Source organism: Drosophila teissieri, chromosome 2L (genome assembly GCF_016746235.2).
Source record: "Drosophila teissieri strain GT53w chromosome 2L, Prin_Dtei_1.1, whole genome shotgun sequence".
Classification (NCBI taxonomy): Eukaryota; Metazoa; Arthropoda; class Insecta; order Diptera; family Drosophilidae; genus Drosophila; species Drosophila teissieri.
In genome coordinates, this window is record NC_053029.1 from 12,296,086 (window position 1) to 12,315,884 (window position 19,799).

At 43.9% G+C, this 19,799-nt stretch overlaps 3 protein-coding genes across 5 annotated transcripts; 1 reads left to right on the forward strand and 2 right to left on the reverse strand.

Annotated features, from left to right (window-relative positions):
* Nucleotides 1-8,803: 8,803 nt before the first annotated feature.
* On the reverse strand, nucleotides 8,804-12,431 carry LOC122621175. Of its 2 annotated transcripts, XM_043798953.1 has the most exons (7): nucleotides 11,049-12,425; nucleotides 10,547-10,989; nucleotides 10,170-10,489; nucleotides 9,582-10,107; nucleotides 9,264-9,524; nucleotides 9,059-9,208; nucleotides 8,804-9,009 (listed from the first exon to the last, which is right to left on the reverse strand). In XM_043798953.1, the coding sequence occupies exons 1-7, from the start codon at nucleotides 12,367-12,369 to the stop codon at nucleotides 8,875-8,877; spliced, it is 3,156 nt and encodes a 1,051-aa protein (XP_043654888.1). In that variant the 5' UTR covers nucleotides 12,370-12,425; the 3' UTR covers nucleotides 8,804-8,874. The 2 variants fall into 2 exon arrangements, with proteins under 2 accessions (XP_043654888.1, XP_043654897.1); XM_043798962.1 differs by lacking the exons at nucleotides 8,804-9,009; nucleotides 9,059-9,208; nucleotides 9,264-9,524 and having other exon boundaries at nucleotides 9,931-10,112; nucleotides 11,049-12,431.
* Nucleotides 12,432-15,066: 2,635 nt separating this feature from the next.
* Nucleotides 15,067-15,843, reverse strand: LOC122626319. Its single transcript, XM_043806520.1, has one exon. It carries the CDS (start codon nucleotides 15,745-15,747, stop codon nucleotides 15,136-15,138), a length of 612 nt encoding a protein of 203 aa, XP_043662455.1. The 5' UTR covers nucleotides 15,748-15,843; the 3' UTR covers nucleotides 15,067-15,135.
* A 373-nt stretch (nucleotides 15,844-16,216) lies between these two features.
* On the forward strand, nucleotides 16,217-17,746 carry LOC122625949. Of its 2 annotated transcripts, none has more exons than XM_043806018.1 (2): nucleotides 16,217-16,374; nucleotides 16,433-17,746. In XM_043806018.1, the coding sequence occupies exon 2, from the start codon at nucleotides 16,458-16,460 to the stop codon at nucleotides 17,637-17,639; it is 1,182 nt and encodes a 393-aa protein (XP_043661953.1). In that variant the 5' UTR covers nucleotides 16,217-16,374; nucleotides 16,433-16,457; the 3' UTR covers nucleotides 17,640-17,746. The 2 variants fall into 2 exon arrangements, with proteins under 2 accessions (XP_043661953.1, XP_043661954.1); XM_043806019.1 differs by having other exon boundaries at nucleotides 16,224-16,374; nucleotides 16,425-17,746.
* The last annotated feature ends 2,053 nt before the right edge of the window (nucleotides 17,747-19,799 follow it).

The window sequence follows — 19,799 nt, forward strand, 5'->3', positions numbered from 1 at the left end:
CGTTTCAGTTTCAGTATTCAGCTTTCAGTTCAGTTTTCGGTTCAGTTTTCAGCCAAGGTGTGGCCTTAGATCGAAAGAGAATTTTCCTCCGCACACACGGATAATAAATATTTGCTTTGGTATTTTGATATGAAGTTTCATGCAGTCGGGGATTCGAGGGTTTTGCAAAGTCAGCACACAAATATTGCAGGAGTTTGAGGCAAGATATCTGTGCTGAACAAAGCACATAGTTCATAAGTTAAAGCCCGGCTATGCCAGGAGATCTGGATGCTTTTCGCTTTGCCGGGGAAAATGCCAGAAATGCTTGAACTCTGCCTGGCAAAAAGAACTATATCAATTTGGCATGTTTAATTTATGCATATACAATTTATGCTGCCATTTTTAGCAACATTTCAAACTCGTTGCTTGCTTTTCAATTTGCTCGAATTGACTCCATCGCACATGGCCATAAATCGCTGGGAGCAAAACGAACGTGGAAATCAATTTAATTATGTGCTGCCTGCCGAGAAGAGACCCTAAACTTAATGTATTCTTTATGGCAGCGAAATCTATTGAACTGCACTTTGAATATCTCGAGCGGCGGGCGAAACTTTCCATCCGTCGAGAGTCAATATCATGAATAACGATGTAATAAAATACGTGATATGAATTCAAAACTCGCTCGGCACACATGATGATGAACTGCTTTGGTCTGTTTCTCTGTTGCTCTGTTTCCTGCTGCGGATAAGCCTGAGCCAGCACATAATTCTTGAGTATTTTCTGTGAATTAGCTGGCATACTCCAGCCATAAACAGGCTCGCCTCATCCGCTCATCCTCATCCTCTCGCCAACTCTCCATGGTTATTTGCCAGGTCCTGTTCCTGCGTCCCCACGAGCAGGACCAACCAGGAGGAGCGGCTGGAGCAGCAGGAAATTCCAGCAATTTTGCAAGCACTAACGCAGCGCAGAAATATGATGAGATAATGCCAGAAAATAATAGCTGTGACTACTCCAACCTCCAACGTCCAGGAGCAGCCGCACAGCTCGGGTTGTGTCCCATAGGCTCAACCTCAAACGGTTTCGACTGAAAAACACCCCGGACCAAGTTCCGAAAGCCATTGGACTCTGCTGTGCCCGACAAGCACTGAGAAAAATATTTGGAAATTCATAGCAGAATTACCTTTCATTTGGAAGATTATAGGAATCTTAGGAATAATTAGAAAATGGTGAGCAAACATTGTGTTACTTATAAGTTCAAATAAAATGATAATTAATTATTTATAGTACCTATATACTTACACTTTTTATTAAAAACTCTTAAGGACCACAATTTTGTGCTTAACTTTTGAAAGATTTATTTAAAATGTTTTTCCCATTTTATGTTGCAGTGTAGGAATTATCGAGCCCCATATACCCCGCAAAGACCACTGAAAAGTCCGAAGCTGGCTGCAAATTTTGTGACAGGCAGCAGTTGAGAACGGACTTGGTCCTGGCATCCGAATCCCCATTCCCCGGGGGTCACTCAAGTCCAAAGCGTCTGTGTTTCTGCATATGCAAAATGCAAAAATTTCGCATTGCTTGTATTTTTTGCCCCGGTTTTAGACTTGCAGATTTACTTGCCATAAGGGTATTTGGCAAGATTCAGTGGTAACGCAAACGTAATGGTTATGCTTGTTATAATAACTTTGCAATTGTCATTTAAAGTTATGAAATAGGAAAAGGAATAAGAATGCCATTTCTGGATATAGTAAGTTGAGTAACCTTTTTCCGAAGCAATTGGAATAATTTAAAGTTTTTGTATAAAAATTACAATATAGGGATACTAATGAGCGCATTGGTTTGTAACACAATATAAATACTGGTAGTTTTTACACTTTACATGATTACTTTTAAGTAAGTAATTATAATTTACTAAATATGATTTTAGAGCATAAAACAGTCGCTTGATCCTTTGGTTGGTGTAACTCTTATTTTGTTTTCTGTTTACGTGGCTGTTTTCGTTTTCATGCAACGTCGCATTAGGCAAAATGCAAACCACTTTTCCCCAGTTCCTTCGCTGGCAAAAGGGCATAAACTGTGGAAAATAAATGCGAATAAGAAAAACCATCAGCAGGAGGGGGAGAAAGGTGGGTGGTGGTGGAGAAAGTGCAGCATAAATTCGTTGCAGGGCCTGCACGTTAAATGGCGAACGCTGTCAACCTGGCTAATTTGTTTCGTTTGAGCGGCGGAAACGCTGGGAACAAAAGTTTCAAGAGTTTAAAGGAAACGGCATTAAATTGACCTGCTCCTGACAGCTTGACATAATGCCTCGATTATGCTGACACAAACACAATCAGATACCTATGTGCGGCGAATCAATACAGTGTAAATTGTAACATTAAATAGTCATTAGTGTCTGCGGCCATTTGACCGGAAATTAATCAAGCAATAACCGCACGGCCCAAACGCTTTATATTTGACCACTCGGTCGGCTGGCACTTGTTCTCCACACCGCACCCCTACTTTACCAAAAGGGTTAATGTTTGGCCAGTCCTTGTACATATCATTAAGCACACAAACATACTCGCATATGCGGCGCAATCAGATTGCGCCTTGTAGATATGTCAAACAAGTGACGGAAACTGTTTATTATTGCCCCATTGCAATGGCCCCAAAACGGAAAAGGATAAAGGATGTGTCAGCCACTGGGGTGAAGAGGGAGACGAGTGTGGCCGGTTGTGCGCCAATAAATTTGAATCCTGGGGCCAACGATTTAAGTTGCTACCTCTACGGTCAGATGATGCGCAGATTAAAATAGAAAATTGTCAACAATTTTCAGACTCTGTCTGTCTGTCTGGGCAACATAAAATAAATACCATAATGGATTTTACTGCCTGCAAGCCGGAACTGCTAACAACACCAAAAATCCAGGCGAATTCCAGGCAAGGACTAGTCGGCAGGACGTTTGTCTTTCGCATTGTGAGCTTCCTCCGCACACTCACACCCACATCCACACTCCCACTCACAGCGACAGAAGCCATTGTGCTCAAGCACCGCCTACACACACACACCCACACATATATACATTCACATCCGGTGGCCAACTTCCGTGTGTCAAGGAGCGCTCAAGCATTCATTTATGAATTTTTATTATTTTTTATCTTTGCCACCATTCGCTCTCGACCAGCCGAACACCTCCTTTCCCATTCGCAGCATGCGACCCCAATTGCCATGTAGTTTATATTGTTTTTTGGGGCACCTGACATCTATGGCTCCAAGTGTCTCTTTGGGGCGGGGGGACTGTAGATCAAAGACACAGGTTGAGCCGCTTGCACACAATGTAAACACAGTTTGCAGCCACACGCAATTAAATTTCCGGAAATCGTCTATGCTGAATCCGATTTTAATTAAAATCGTTTTGTGCAGGAAGGAAGCCCGATTTTCGAGTCGGCAGGTAGCTGAAACCACAGTCGCAAAAAGAGTCGCATGGCAAAACACTTAAAAAAAACCATTGTTTTTTTTATTAATTGTCATATGAATATTTTTGGTTTTTGTGACAACCAAACTCATTTTTGGCATGCGGTTTTTGCCATCCGTATTCATAATCGATGCATTTAATGAGTACAATTAAGTAATTGATTATTTGCTGGCTAAACTCGAGGTCAAGGCTGGCAATTATATGCAGAAACCACAGCGATTTTTAGCTTTGCACCGCAATTTATATAATTTATATTTTTTCTTCGCATTTGATTGAAAGTGCTTTTTTACTAACGCATTATATTTCATCTATACATTTACTATACATTATACATATAGTAACTGCTTTACTGAAGAAGCAGTTGCTACAATTTTCTGTAAGTGACGCATAAGACATTCAATTAAGTAAATTATTTATTTCTTCAACACATAAATACAAATTTGCATACAAGTTATAATTTACTATAAATCATAAAAGTTAAGTTTCTTTTTTACCGTGCTTACACAAGACAGAGAGAAATTCTCCATGACTTCCGTGCGGTCAGAGAACCGCCGATATCGCAACGCCCGCCGAGGAGCAGAACTTAATCGCTGTCCGCTGATACTCACATATATGTATGTATGTATGTGTGGGCAAACAGCAGTCGGCTGAGTAGCGCTAAGCAAAGGCAAACACTCGAGCAAATATCGCACACCCACACCGCCCATGCCGCCCCACACACATGAGTGTGCGAGTGTGCGCGTTGATTTCTCGAAAGCAAAGCCACCCAGCCATGAGACCAACAACTAGCAACTAGCAACAAGCCAGGAGCAGCAGGACATGGGCGGCGGCAAAGGGTCCTGATGGTGCGGCAGTGGCTACAGTTTGTGGCAGGCGACGCATGGCCTTGTCAACGGAACAGTCGAGGAGGCAGAGGGACGAGAGGCCACAGATAGACAACCATAAATATGAATGCATGTCCTCAAATGGCGGATGGAAGGGGTGGTGGGATAGGGGAGGGGAGGGGCCACCACCACAAGGGCCGGAAGGAAGTGGGCGGGGTGGGCTGCTGGTCCGGCTTGTTATTTACAGCCGGTTTTCAGAATTTGTGGCATAATTTAAGCACCTTGTTTAGCCACTGTTTATGGTCTCTCATGTCACTGGTCCATCTGCCAGAGTGCGTGCACTGGCAAAAATAATATATTACTTAATAATATATACATTACAAACCCAAGCTATAATTTAAAGCTTTGTTATAGGTTATCTTTCCATAAAGGTTATATAAAATATAATATACAAATAAAATAGAATATACAAATGTATTATAGGTATTAACTGAACTATTTGTCACAGTAGTAACACAGACCAGGTGTCTCATTTTAAAAAGGCTTATATTTCTCTGTGTGCCTAGAGTGCCTCTCGTTAGAATGCTGCTTTTACTTTTGGGGTCACGGGGTCAATGATGGTCAGCGCACACATTCATCAGGCCAAGCTGCGCTGGCGCTCTGCCACTTTAAATAATTTATAAATGCGACAAATCTAAAAACAACTTGGCCATAAAGCTGCTGGCAAACGGCGAACGGCAAAAGGATTTAGGGCCCGGCGACGCCCTTCGAACGTTACTTACGCAAATCAACAAACAAATCAACGGCACAAAAGTGGAAATCCCTTCGCCAGAGCTCCTCGAACGATTGCTTGCTCCGACTTCTGTCAGCAGAAAATTCTTATTCGGCTATCAAATTGTAAAATGAAAACCGCTGACTTACTTTCCTCTCCGCCAGCACGTGTACGTGTGAGTGGGTGGCGGTGGGTGGAAGTGGGTGGCAGTGGGTGGCTGTTGACTGGCTGGCATTATGCAAACAAGACAGATCCTGTGAAAAGCCAGAAAACCCTTTACCCCGTCTCCATTTCGCATTTGCGTGCGGCGCGCATTCAACGTGTTTCGCTTTCGCGTTTTTTTGAAAGTTGAGAATTTGCAAACATTGGAGCATAAGGGGCCAAAGTGGAGGTTAGCAAATGGAATCCCACCTGAGGTGTTTGCAGTGTAGGGGGAGCACGAACAGGTGCCATTTCTTGTTGGCAGATATGATTTTTAAGTGACGCCAGCGATTTCATTTCGCGATTTCAAAGATTTCAGCAAGAACTATCCGTTGAAGGGATCACTTGTATGGCATTTTGTATATAAACCAAGCCACTTTCCTTAAAATGTTAATGTTAAGTGTGCCACAAAATTAAAATGTTCTCTCAGTTGAAAAATGTACCCGCCGACTTTAAACAATTTCGCGAACTAAATCGTTCGCGCTCCTTAAATTGCATTAATCGGCAGGACGAATCGCGAGGGGGTCCTTCCACACCGCACACCGCACACATATCATATTGATCGCAAGCCCATTAAATATGCATTTGCTGATATCACCTAAATCCGCAACGAAAACAGCTTATGTGGCATTCGCCGTGTGTACGGCGTACTCAAAATCCGTGGCTTTATCCGTCCGTGTGCGTGAGTTTGCGTGTGCGGTTGACAGCCGTAAAGAAATACACGGCAATCCGGAAAGGAGTGGTGAGGGGGGGAAATTCAAGGAAAAAGCTAACAAAACAATAGAATTTAAATGATTTTAATGCGACCATTGGATTTTATTGAAGCCGACGGATGTCGAGGCATTTTGGATGCTTGGTTATGAGCTACACGGGTGCCATATGAATACCAACCAACCAGCCAGACAAGCAAACATCCAAACAACCAAACATTCAAACATCCGAACAACAAAAACAACCAGGCCGAAATCCAAGGCAACCCGGCTCTTATTCGCACTGACAATAATAATAATTGTCAATTGCAGCAGCTGTCGCACAGGCGGCACACACGAGGCATCCCATTTTTTTTCATATTCAATTTCAAATGAAATTTTCATGTCACACCACGGCAAACATTTGCCCCTACCAGCCGTTTGGTGTAAATTTTACGTAAGCTCTTTGCCAACTTAATTCCGGGCGGAATCTTTGCATACTTTTCTTTTTGGCAGCATCCGCAGCTGTTGTAGTTTTAGCCAACAGTTTTTTCCCCACTTTTTTTATCGGATTTTTCTATGCGGTTGCGATATTAGCCGGAGCTGAAGATATGTGCGGCGGATGGAGCTGAGCTATTTTGGTATTAAGCTGAGCTGCTTTGCGTCTGAGCTGCTTACAAGGTATTTGCATATTAGCCTGTCCATCGCATATTTTGATTAGAAATTGCTTCAGGTTTCCTCAACACACCAACGCACCACACATTGTATCCTTCCATATCCTCAAGGTTGGCTTGCTGCCGCTCAACTCGGCCTTGTTTCGGAATTTTGGCATATGAAATTCATTCAAATTGATATATGCGAGCAAGGTAGAGACATTTGATATTCTAGGTACGTAGCTGAAGTTGGTTGCAGAAATCTAACGCATACTTTTTAGTAAATAATAGCAACGCACTTCCATAATGCGTTATTGTTAACGCAGTGTAAGTTTATAGCTCTCTTTTAACTGAAGAGCAACGTAAATCCAAGCATAAAACGGAAATATCTGTTACATTAAACTGGATATTCTTGATTCACTTCGTGTGTGCAAATATTTCCCTCCAAATGCACTAAAAACGATTCGGGAACAATCACATTGTGACAGTTTGGCTACACATCGATTTTGGTCTCATTTGGGTAGAGCTTTAATTTCATTTGGTGTTTTGGGGGGCTGCCCGTGGGGTGCAGTCGCCTAACAGCATCACTTTGAGTGCTGTCAGACAGCAGAGTTCGCATAATGCAAATGCTAATGACATGTGTTCGCAACCAGACTCGAATCAGTACCCCACCGACACTACGGACCCCACCGACCCCATTGAGACCCCATAGAAACCATGGAGCCCACAAACAACAGGCATAATAGGCACATAACAACATTATCATTAGCAGGAGCAGGCAGCACATTAAATTGCAATTGTTGTTTCGCCGGCCGGTTGAGTGCAGGCATTATGGACGCCATCAGCAATCGGAATAGGTATGTAAATGCAAGTGTCTAATTGATTTTGTTGTTGGATGCGTTGGGCGTTGGGGTGCCGGCATGCTCTTCCTTTTGGCAGTGCCAACGCGTCGTATGCGTGATGTTGATGTTGATGGGGACCCAAAAACGAGCGACGACTAAAACGCATTTTAAAGCCGTCTTAAAACATTAGCAGCATGTGCCCAGCTACCCGGCTACGTGGATACCTGGCTAGCTGGCTACCTGGCTGGCTTACGTGATTCACTTTATGTGTTTGCTCACAAATTTCATTTTGATGAAGCCAATGTGTGCGTGGTAGTGGGCTCTAGTGGGTTACACTGCGCGCCAATGTGTGTGCTCAGCAGCCGAGAGTTGTTGGCCTTAAACTAGCTCAACAGCCCGAGCTGAGTGGCTGCCCCTGCCCCTGCCCCATGCCACTCCTGGCTGTCCCGTCATTAGCATATGTAGTTGAGGGTCAGGCCCAAACAAGACAGGCAAAAAAAAAAGTGTACAGCACCCCAGTTCCACTTCCACCACTTCCACTTTCCCCGCCCCCTCCCGGCAACAGGACAACACCCCATGGCTTGGTTTGAGTTGAGCTGACAGGCGAGCTGTCAAAGCGGATTTTAGAGCACTTGCTGCCAGGTAAACAACAGCAGAAGCGCCGCATATGAATGACAACGAATAGGGGATGCTCTATGTATAATAAGTAAATAAGAAAATATTCAAATATAAAAATATACAAAGTTCAAAGCTGGCAAACTTGGTTAATTACTACAGAATTTAAATTTTACTGAATCGGTTGTGCTAGTTAAAATATGAATACTTTCTGAAATGAAAATAAAAACAATATTCCTAAAACTTATCTAAAAAGAGGAGAATCCTTGTTTCAAATTTGCCAAATTATTATTTAACCAAATAAAATAAGCAAACATTCAATACTACATAGGTGAAAAACAAAGTTTTAGCAATTCACCGAAGATAGTCAAGCTAATTGGCAAGTTCCTCATACCCCACGGAGGCCTGGCAGAGCAAACACCTGTCATGGGTTGAGTGTTGGCCAAAAGGGTTTAACTACGTATCTCACTTGTTTCTGTTTTGTCGTTGTTGGTTTGTTGGCGGTGTTGCTTTTGTTGTTGCTATTGCTGTGGCGGTTTGCCCTTGGCCAAAAATGCATTGTGTTGGCATATTCACGTATGTGCTGCGGCTCTGCGGCTAAAATTTTGACAAGCGCCACCTCGACAAGGCAGGCGAAGGACATTTAGGGACCGAAATACCTTGTAAACATATGCGTGTGCGTATACTTAATTTCACCTAAGCGCTCGCTGGGCACTGAATTTAAGTGATAAATGCTGCCAAAACTTGATGACAGGCGTGACATCGGAGGTGTTTGTTTAGGACCATTTTACTAGGTAGTTCATATTTTCTTGGGTAGCTCTAAAGCCTTTTGTTTCACCAAATTACAAAGGAATAAAGTCCATTTTCGACATCTTTTCGGATGGGTTTCCATCATCATCTACCAGCAGATGCACATCCGAGTACTGGATCTTATCGAGTTCGGCATAAACGCTCTTGCTGATGCTTACTTCGGGGTTCTTTAAAAGGAACTTATTAGATTTAGTAGTGAATACTGAATATACCAACCTCTTTAGCAACCTTCCAGCATTCCAGGGCCGTCTTATTTCTGCCAAGTCGTAGGTTAATGATAGCTAAGTAGCCCCAGACATCGGGTATGAAGATGTCGACTTCAGTGCATCGCGAGAGGAAGGGAATGGCTTCCTCCAGACGGTTGAGCTTTTGTTAGCCATGTGAATTAACCGAATGTTGCAACAATTTAATTCCAACTCACATGGTAAAGTGTCCGTCCCTTTCCGTAGTTGGCTACAAAGTTCTTGCGTCTGGAATGCAAGCAGATATCAAATGCTTTTTCGGCCAGCTCATATTGTCCACTTTGAAAGGCCAATTGACCGAGCCGCAGGAAACTCAACTTGAACCGCCACTTATCCATTGGATCCGCCACTGACAATAACTCCTGAAAGTATTTCAGAGCCTCATCACAGCGACCACGCGAATACTCTACACTGCCGTTGATGTGCAGCTGGTAACAGCGCTACACAGTGAATTCCACTTGAATATAATATTTGTTTCGTAAAGTAAACAAGCTCACCTTCAACTTTCCCGACACACTGTTATCCGTGGGCATCTTAATGATATTGAACTTGTCATCGATCTGCCGCTGCAGTATCTTCAAAGTGGTTCTTATAATATAGACTTCCGCTTCCGTAAAACACTGTTCTATGTCGGAAAATATAACTTCCGCAAATGAGTATGCTCCGAGGCGGGCAAAAAGCTTAAAAACCGGATAGAACTGAGTATTCATCGAGGTGGATGTGCTCTTCATTTCAAAGTCGTCCGGCAAGTACAGTTCGTATAGGGAAGTGGGAGTAAAGTCCATTGTCTTGGGTGCAATTTTCTGGAGATTCTGAAATTTCCATCGCGTTAACTCCATGCCGGGTAAGTAGGAATATTCCTTGTAATAGCAGTACAAAAGGATCCAGGTTTCTGATTCCATCCGGTTGTTATCTGCAAACTGGCGCAGACTCTCGATCATAGTTGACTTGGCCGTACTCAAGACCTCTTCGTCCGTCGATCTGAGGTCCATCATATAGTTAACATAGAGCTGTAGGAGAAGACTGCGCTATAGAAGATAACTATTAACTATTGACTATTTGTTAGTTAATTATTTGAAACTCACGTAAAGTAATACCCACTCCAATCGGTGGTTCGTGGTTTTGCGAAGTACCTCGCCGCCTGTTCAAACTGCAGGCATTCGACGCTGTTTAGCAGGGTAACAAAGTCGAATATAACGCGGTTGGTGGTGCTGTGGTTGATCTCATCGTACATATGAATGGCCAAATCTCGTTGGCCACTGCTGCTGACCAGTCGCATTTCGTTCATCAGCCGATTTAAGCCATGTTCCCCATGCTCCTTATTCGATGTGCTTTTCCAACAGCAGGCGGTGAATACGCCCTCAATGCGCTCCATCAGCTCCTTGTACATGTGGGTCAGCATTTCCTTGTCGATTGATGGTTAACTTATTTAATACAACTACTGTTTTGATGGGATACCCACTCTGAATTCAATGTTCGTCTTCGTTGGCATTCGGATGTTGAAGTCGCAGCCGCATATTTTCAGCACCAGATTGCAAAGGTTGCTCAGCTGGCAGCAAAAGAACTCCTTCCTGTCGTGGATGTCCTGCACATCTCGCTTGATTATGTACCTAATTGTATCGGTTATGAGATCATCAAAGGCACGGTAGAGCTCAAGTAGCACATCCTTATCCGTCTCGTCCTCCTTGAGGAAATCCATGTCGAAGCAGCGGCGCAGCTTTGCGCTTTTGAGGAGGCTCTCATTGTACTTGTCCAGCGGTTCATTGCGCTCGCAAATTGGCTGAAAGAAGCAAATCTTGAAGGTGCAGAACATCGGGCCCATTACCAGGGTATCTCTGGGCAGGCTCAGCTTGATGGAGGGTTCGCGAACGGGACTTAGCCTGCATGCGAAGCGGCAATAGTTCACTGCGGAAGGTAACTTAATGCCATGTTAAGATATTCATTTATTAACTTGGAACCCTCACCTCCTGGATACCCAAATATGCTCGGATTAAGGACTCCCTCGTACAGGACATTGCCTGGGGTCTCCTGGTACAGTTGCAGCAACAACTCGTAGTCATCGTGAACCACCGCCTGCTCGAGGATTTTTCTCATATCCTCGTTGAGAACGAAACGGTGCAGAGAGTTGTTGATCAAGGCAAGGTCCGAGACAGGATCAATTTTGTAGACCTGAAAGTCAATGTCCTGTTCCCAGAGGAGCATGCGAAACAGCTTCGGAAGCTTTATCCTTGAATTGGTCTCCATTTGGTTGAAGCTGAAGTTCATGTCGAGGTGCAGATCCCGCTTGATGTTCTCCCACACGATGATCGTGTTCTGGTCACTGATGATCTGCGAAATGAATCCCGAGTAGGTGCACAAAGGAATCAACCGAAAGGAACCATCCGACTCATCCGGCTGTTTTGAACGAAAGGAAACACTGAGGCCCAATTCGGCGGATTTCGAGTGGAGGTCCTCGGGCACATTGTATATCGATTCCAGGGTTAGAAACGCCAAGTTCGTGAAGGTAAAGTTCTTCAGGATGGGCAGAATGGAGTACATGTGCCAAACGCTGCACGTGGTGATTTTGTCATTGATCTTCTTCGACCGGTACTCCGGATACAGATAGATGGTGATGTCGCTGATAAAGCGGCGTCGCTGGAAAAGCTGTAGAAGATCGCAGTGGCCGCGAGATAAGAGCTCCAGTCGCCCCTCCAAAAAGGTGCCTCCCTCACCTTCCTCCCCAACTTCCTCACCATCCTGTTCGGATGACCTCTTACTGGATCTTTCATTGGGCACGTTCTCTTTACCCTCCGAAGCATCTGTAATTAATTGATTTATTTCCAGCGACGAGGATGTGCCTCCTTTCCTCGACTTTCCTTTTCCCGATCCTCCCTTGCGGCGCCTGGGAATCCTTTGATAGAGGGAAATCAACAGCGGCTGATCGCTGAACGTGTTCATGTCCTCGATGTCGTCCTGCATCACACCCATTGCGAACACGGGCTTCTTCAGATTGAACTCGTGCTGATAGATGATGGTCTCTGTGGTGTAGCGCTCCTGCATCTTCTGCAGCGTGTTCTTCGGATGGTAGAGGTGCAGCTCCAGTGGATACGTCGTTTTGGGCAGTTTGCTCATTTCGTTCAGCTGGATGTAGAGGAAGACGCGCTGCTGGGTCCTGGTCTCCAAAGGAGGCTCCACCCCCGGCTTCTCGGTAGCCTTGATCCTGCTGACCTCGTTACCTCCTGTGGAGCGCCTCCGTCTGGTCAGTCGAGCAGTGCGACGGAGGGTATTTCTTCCCTTTCTATCCATTGTGAATTAAAAAAATAAAGGTGTGCTACAGAAAACGGGTTTTATCTTTCAATTGAGCTCAGTAGGTGTTGACACCCGAATCACTGATTTCTTAGATTTTAATAAGCTCAATGAGCTTTACACAAGTTTTTGTACCTATTTAAGATGAGCTTCCTTTCTTCATTCTTTCTCAATCACATGCTAAGAACATAACATTTTGACGTCCTGAACTAATTTGAAATGTTAAAATAGCGTTACACATATCACATATCTAAAGTTACGAATACAGCCTGGGAGGAGCTCCTTCATACTTAAAATGCGTATCCAATTCCCAGACATTCACCCAAACCCAAACACAAACCGTGCAGAAGTTGAAGAAGTTGAAGAGGTTACTTAGCCGCCTTGCAAGACTCTCATCTGCGTATCTTTTATTCAAAAGGAAAAAATGTTTTATGTATTCTGATGCCGACGCCGCGGGATTCTAAACAATAAACACTTCAACAAGTCGGCTGCTTTTCGTTTCCATCCGCCCTCGCAAATTCCGAACCGCCGAACGAACGGTTTGGCCTAAAAAATCGTATGCCATTTCGAGTGGAATTGGAATTGGGGCGTTGCGTGGGTTTTATTACTCCCAGACATATAAGTTTTATTAGGCACGGTGGGCTCGTAAACCAAATTTCGGCAAAGTGTCAAGAAGCAACTTGAACAGGTTGTGAGAATTAAACTGGCCAAAATTTCCATTGGAAGATCTAATTTAATCAGACAGCGCTTTGAATTAGGAGAATTCTTAGAATCTACCCGGGGCATGGAAACACTTATCCCGCACATTTCTTTACTGCTTTTCATCCACACAACAGCCAAAACAATTAAACACCAAGCACTTCCACTTGGCAATTAATGAAAGCGAAGGATAAGCGAAGCGTGAATTGATTTAAATGCGCAGAACTAAAGCCAAAGGAAAGTCAATTTATTTAATTTTGTTTTATGTCTCGCTGCTCCAGTGACTTTACAGTTGATAGTTGTCGGTTTTGTGGCACTTTTTGTTTGGTTCCAGTCCCCAGTCCCCTTTCCTTTCCTTTCCTTTCCTTTTATTTTTTATTGTTTTAGCAACGGTCAAAGTCAGTGCAAAGCATTTTTAAATTAAACTTTTACGCCAACTTTTTGCATAAATGTGCGCACACGCACACGCAAAGGCAAGGACAGGAATAAAAAAATGAAATAAAATAAGAGAACAAAAATTAACTCTTGACCTGCGGACTGGCAGCAAAAAAAAAAAAAAATGTCAGCAACTGCAACTATATAAAAATATTGCAAATTTATACAAGCCAAGCGGCTTTTTTTCGAGAACGCGCGCGGATTGCAGTGCGTAAACTTATGCCATATATTGCATTTATAACGGGCTCGGCGCTCCGAATATTATTATTATTTTTTAAATGTGGGTCACTCGGCATTTGCATAGCGCACTTTTCGGCCAGCAGAGTCCTTCTGCCCCGAAGATCGTGTGTGCAAATTCCTTGGCTTTGGCTTCGACTTCATGGCTTCGACTTCGTGGCTTCCTGCATTCATGCCATCGTCAAAGGAGGCGAACTTAAAATGCAGCGCTCGCAACTTTAATATAACTTAATCCTTTTGCGGCGCCTCTGTGTGAGTGTGTGTGAGAGTGTGTGTGTAACTTACGAATTATGGCGTTAATACCACTATGTGCTTATGAGTCCGCTGTCCCTGTGTTTGTGCACTCCCTATGTGCATGTGTGTATGTGCATGTTTGAGCTCGTGTTACTTTAGCAAGTTGACTTTTGGGATCATCATTAGAGAGCGGAGTGGGTGTGTGGGTGTGTGTATGTGTCAGTGTTTGCCAACATGCAGCTTGCGGTTTGAGTTTTCTCTTCGGCAAATCACAATGACGTCAGAAGCTTAGCTTCGAAGGCGGGCCACAAAGAAAGTTATTTATGGAAATAATGTTAATTATCACAGTGAGCAGGAAAGTTGATCCCTTGGTAACGTCCATTGCTATGGAAGTGATTTGCTGGAATACTGAACTTTGCTGGCATTCATTTGTGGTTACATAATTAGGCATGGCGGAGTATAAATAAATGTAACCGAGCAATATGAAAAATATCTTTGATTAATTTTAGCCATATTAAATGCTGATATATATACATATAAATCTATGAAGTAGCAGACAATCCATGGTTCTTGTTTCCAAAACAACTAATGCAAAAGCATTTATTTCCTGTTTTTAATGACCATAAAAACCCTTTGTGTCACTTCCCATCGCACTATCATCACCAGAGTCGCCGAAGGTCGGTGAAAAAATCGAAAGCCACTAGGAAACTTGTTACAACCCCTTTGCCACACACATGCTCCTGCAATCTGGTGGTGCCACCAGCAGCTCCGCACCAGGAGCCAACTGGGTGGTGCTGGCAATCCACTTTCAGTGGCACATGTGCGCTGGAACGATTACAAAATGCTGAAAACGGAATTTGCAAAATGTCACGTCTGACGCTCGTTGGCAACTAAGACGGAAATTTACCACTAAATGACTACCAAACCCCCGAAACGAGGTGCCACTGCCACGGGGAGGCAACCTCAGAGCTCGATGAAGTGCAAAATGGAAGCCCAGACGAGCCACTGCATTTGTGGGCATCTTCTCCACAAGAGAGTTGAATACTTCACGGCAGTTGTGCAGTACATACACTGTATATTGATGGGAACAAGTTCGAATAAATCAATCCACATATAATTTCAGTTATGGTCCAAACACTGTTACAGAGGATACAGAGGCACTCAATCGGTAAGACTCCAGCCGAAGGAATACGGCTTGTTGGCATCCATGGGCTGCATCATGGAATAGCCGTCCCAGTCACAGGAATCACCACCCGCATTCATTGGCAAATTGTAGTAGCCGCGAGTGCCGCAAGGACTGCCCATGGAGGTTTGCATTTGCTGGGGCTGTAGCATCTGCGCCTGCAGCGGTTGCATCATCGCGGGGCTGCTGGAAGTCGAGTGCTGCTGGAGCATCGCGTGGCCAGGAAATCCCACCGAGCTCTGCTGGCTCGGCTTGGCGATGTATGAGGGCGCAGGATACCGGTGGCCGCCCGTTCGCTGATATGTTGGGTACTGAACAATGGGCTTGGCGCAATGGGCATGTGGCGCCTGTGGCACTACCTGCTGCATGTGCATGTGGATGCGTTGTGGCTGTGGCGCCACCTGCTGCATCTGCATGCGCTGCTGCAGTGCAGCCTGATGAGCTCCCGGGGGCGTCTGCATGGGCACCCCGTCCACCAGTACCGGATACACATTTCCGCCGAAGACGAGCCCGCTGCCATAGGTGACCATGCCATGCCGGGGCACTTGCGGTGAACCGTCTTGTACAGTCGATTGTTTCAGACTAGTCATTATGATGGTGTGTCTCTGCTTTTCTTACTAGAATTTCCGTATTCGAATTTCAGCAACCGGACTCCGAAAAGTTAATAAAGATACTGGCGAGAGATCAAAACATATCTGCCAAACAAATCTCGGCATTCTTATGAAAATTCCTCGGCCTGCTAATTAATGTGGCTTAACTCGGAGCAAAAACTTATTGAGACCTCCAGCCTGTTTTTTCATGATGGAAAACTCAGACCTTATCATCACGTACACTCCCAATTGATAAGCTGTGTTAGCTGCAGAGAAAGCAGGAGGCATTTTTAATTAAGCCGGCAGTGGAACTTGAAGATGGCAGCCGAGATGGCCGCAGATAAAAAATGAAAAAAAGAAAGGGGTAAACGAGATTACTTGGATGTTTAATAACAATGTGAGTTTATGGAGCATACCAATATGTATAGATAAATAGCAGAAAAAACACAAACATGGAAATGTGGTAGACTAGTATAAACTGCCTTTTGTGTCAGTTCGTTTCAGATGTCTTAAACGAAAAGCCAATCAAAAATTGCAAAAAAATAAATAAACAGTTTGGCTTACCGACACAAAGACTGGAAATTACCGCGTCCTGGCCCAAACCTTCTAAAATTTAACCCGAATCAGGTAAGTTTTTGCAAGTTCTGGGTGTGTATAAATAGTTCAAAACCCATAAGTTCCATAGGCCATTGGCAACCTGAGTGCCTAACATGTTTCCTGACGACTTCGACGTTGAACCCTTCAATCCATTCAATGTGGGACCGCCCAACAGTGGCGCCCGATCAGAATTCAAAATACCCACTTGCGTTACGTATCCGCCACCGGTTTTCGTAGCCAAGTCCGAATACTTGCAGCCATCCAAGGATTCGCTTGCCCGGAAGAGCAATCAAAGTATAGGACAGTCCAGGTCCGGTGAAGTGGACATTTCCAAGGCCATCAATGAAGAGATGGCGGTGGCCAAGAAGCAGGCCGCGGCACTCAATGAAAAGGACCGCATTGATGCGGGCGGTGTCTCAAAGACGAAGCTCTCCAGGGACTCCCAGTCAAAGGAAGCGCTTTCAAAGGACTCTCTGCGCACCCTGATGCCAGTGAGGTCGCCAACTGACCAACAGTTCAGTGGTGAGGGTAGAACCAATTCCAAATTATCCATATCAGAATCCAGTGCGGCCTCCAAGACCAGCTGCACATATAAGCAAAGTCAGGCTTACATGGCCTCAAAGTCTTCGAACATAACACTAAAACGATCTGCAATTGCCAACAGTATTTCCTCAAATACCACCCTCACTCCCAAGTCAGTTCTGAAGTCAGCGAATTACACAGAAGCAGCCAAAGTTTCCGCTACCTCAATGAAATCAAAAGTGTCAAACAAACCATCTGAAACCGGAACTCAGCGCTCCCTAAACTTAAAACCTGCTAGCTCAGAGTCTAAACAATCTCTAGAATCTGTACAGCCAAAGCAATCCGATTTCAAAATGCAAGAATCTGAGAAGAGAATTTTGCAAGACTCGCAGAAGAAAACTTTGCAAGAATCGCAGAAGAAAACTTTGCAAGACTTGCAGAAGAGAACTTCGCCAGAACAACTCCCCTCTGATATTGTCACCAAAAAAGCGCAGCAGGACTCTTGGAACGATCGTGCCCATTCAAGGACCAACAAGTCAAGTGTTCTGCCTGAATCCAAGGATGGTCCCAGCTACATTCGGTCGGAAGCAGCTCTATCCTACAGACAGTCCTTGAACCAGCAGGCTGCCGAAATGGCGGATCGCTTGAACGCCGGAAATGAAAACTTCAGGCGCTACAATTCCGTGGCTCGGAATCATTCGATCAAAGTACCTCAACGACTTTGTGATGGGGATCGTATGACTTTCTGGTTCAGCGATGCTGTTCTCTCCTAGAAACACATTTCCCTGCCAAACAAATCCTTAGTTCACATTTACTGAGAATTACTATCCATTGAACATAGAAATTTAAACGAAAATTAAAAGTTTTTACAATATCCCAACTTTACTGTTTGGTTAACGAGTCAGAAAACGAGTCAGAGAAAACTAACCTGATTTGCGGTCCAGCGTTTTTTTACTGATGCTCAGTGTCATTAATTCAAATGCGCTAAAAATTTGCGGTCACTTCGTTCTGAATGCGTTATCCCATAAAATATGCAAAAAAGGTGAGCTCAATTTTGCAAAATAAATGCGGACGCAAATAAAGCAAAAGTGGGGCGAGTCAATCCAATTCAGTAAATTACGGAAATGTATACATTTCTGATCATTAGAAATATAAAAAGAGTCTATGCATTTTAAATAATATGGTTGCAACATGAGAAACATATTCTATTATTCTTATAAATTTAGGAAAATATAACTAAAATATTTACTGATAGGTAGAGAAAGTTTGAAATTGTTCCTAATGAAAGTGAGCCAAAAAGTGTTCCGCTGGTTTTTGGTTTGCAAAATCAAATTAATGAGGACAATTCGGTCGAGCGTTTTGTTTGGGGTATTGTGGTTAATTTTACTTTATTTATTACAGCGCAGGATGCTAATTGCAGCTGCCAGCGGAGGCCGACAACAATGTTAGTTTGCAGCTGCCCAGTTGCCCAGCTGCCTAATCAGCGTCAGCATTTTGGCCAGGAGCGGAATCGTGGCATCGGGTTTGTAAGGCCCGTGAAAGCAGGAGGAAGGCGATAGGAGGGGAGGGGTCGAACAATTATAATAAATGCCTGTGGCTTACATTTAATTGCATGTCAATTTGTAAGCCGCTGGATGGCTGGCCCAAGCACACTCGTCCGTAAGTAGGGCACAATAAATGAGGCGAGTGGGTGGGTCGGGATATATATTTATATGGAAATGCGGGGATTTTTATGCTTGTACTTGTACAATAAAGGCAACAACTGCAATAATGGCGCACGGCGCATAAAGTACCAGAAATAATAGCAACAAACAACTTTGCTGGAGTGCAAAAACCAAAAACGAAAAACGACAGCCACGTCAGCCACGACAGCAAAGGCTTCGCTTCGAAATGAAACAAACGCTGTGAGGAAAATATATTTAATACGAAAAGTTTTGCAATAACGGAAATGAAATGGAAATGGACGCGCGCCAATAGACATAAATGCGAGTGAACCTAAGTATATGTGAGTATTTTTCGTGTCTGTGTGCCAACAAATGCCCAGGATACAAATAGGACACGGCAGCCGGAGCTGCCAGCAACTACAAAAACCACAGTCCCAGTGCCTGGCCGTGTAAAACAAAAGCGCCATCGCACAATGCAAAAACACACAGCGAAAGCCAACACGGATCTCAAAAGTAAAACTAACAACAATATCCGCAAAAAGCAATTGCACAAAGGCAAAAGTGGCAGCGCCATCAGATGCAGCCCACATTGCGCCTATGCTCGTAAAGAGCATAAAATATTAAAAAAGGTGGAAATATGTAGGCGGCGGTTTCTTTACAAATATTCGCAAAGTAATTTGCGCCCTGATAAAAAGAGGAATCGCAGCGAATCAGTTTGAATAGTGGCGACCGACAGCGTTGCCTCAATTGCTATCTACAGATATTTCATGATTATCTTAGGAATGCGAAACAAATTGTCGGATGATAAAGATAAATATAAATAAAAAATACCTAACTTATATTTTAATGCATTCTACACTTTTTCATATCTAAGCACAACGGAATCCCGGGAATTTATGCACCTTAATATTGTGTAAACCCAATATGTTCTTGTGGTTGGGTAAACAAACGTATGCTAATTAATTGCTGCTCCAGAAAGGAGTATATCAACAGACACACACTTCTCCTAAACACACTTCAAACTGTCGCAGTGCAGATATTAGCAGGGATATGCATACGCTGGCTTATGCGGAGAAACTCCACATGTCTTTTTGCGTACGGCCCACACTGCGTATGCGTAATAAAATTGAATTAACGCATCCTACGACACAAGGTCGCCCGAAGCAACGGTGGAATGCCGTAAATATTGCTCCACGTTCTCGAGTGTGTAGCATTTCCTATTAATATAGACATAAACTCGAGACTCTGACTGCCTCGAGCGGGATATGT

Coding starts and splice junctions, on each gene's coding strand:
- LOC122626319 (XM_043806520.1), bottom strand. CDS start 15,747: ATGACTAGTCTGAAACAATCGACTGTACAAGACGGTTCACCGCAAGTG.
- LOC122621175 (XM_043798953.1), bottom strand. CDS start 12,369: ATGGATAGAAAGGGAAGAAATACCCTCCGTCGCACTGCTCGACTGACC. Junction 9,525..9,581: donor GTGTGTCGGGAAAGTTGAAG/GTGAGCTTGTTT, acceptor TTCACTGTGTAG/CGCTGTTACCAGCTGCACAT. Junction 9,209..9,263: donor AGGGACGGACACTTTACCAT/GTGAGTTGGAAT, acceptor GGCTAACAAAAG/CTCAACCGTCTGGAGGAAGC.
- LOC122625949 (XM_043806018.1), top strand. CDS start 16,458: ATGTTTCCTGACGACTTCGACGTTGAACCCTTCAATCCATTCAATGTG.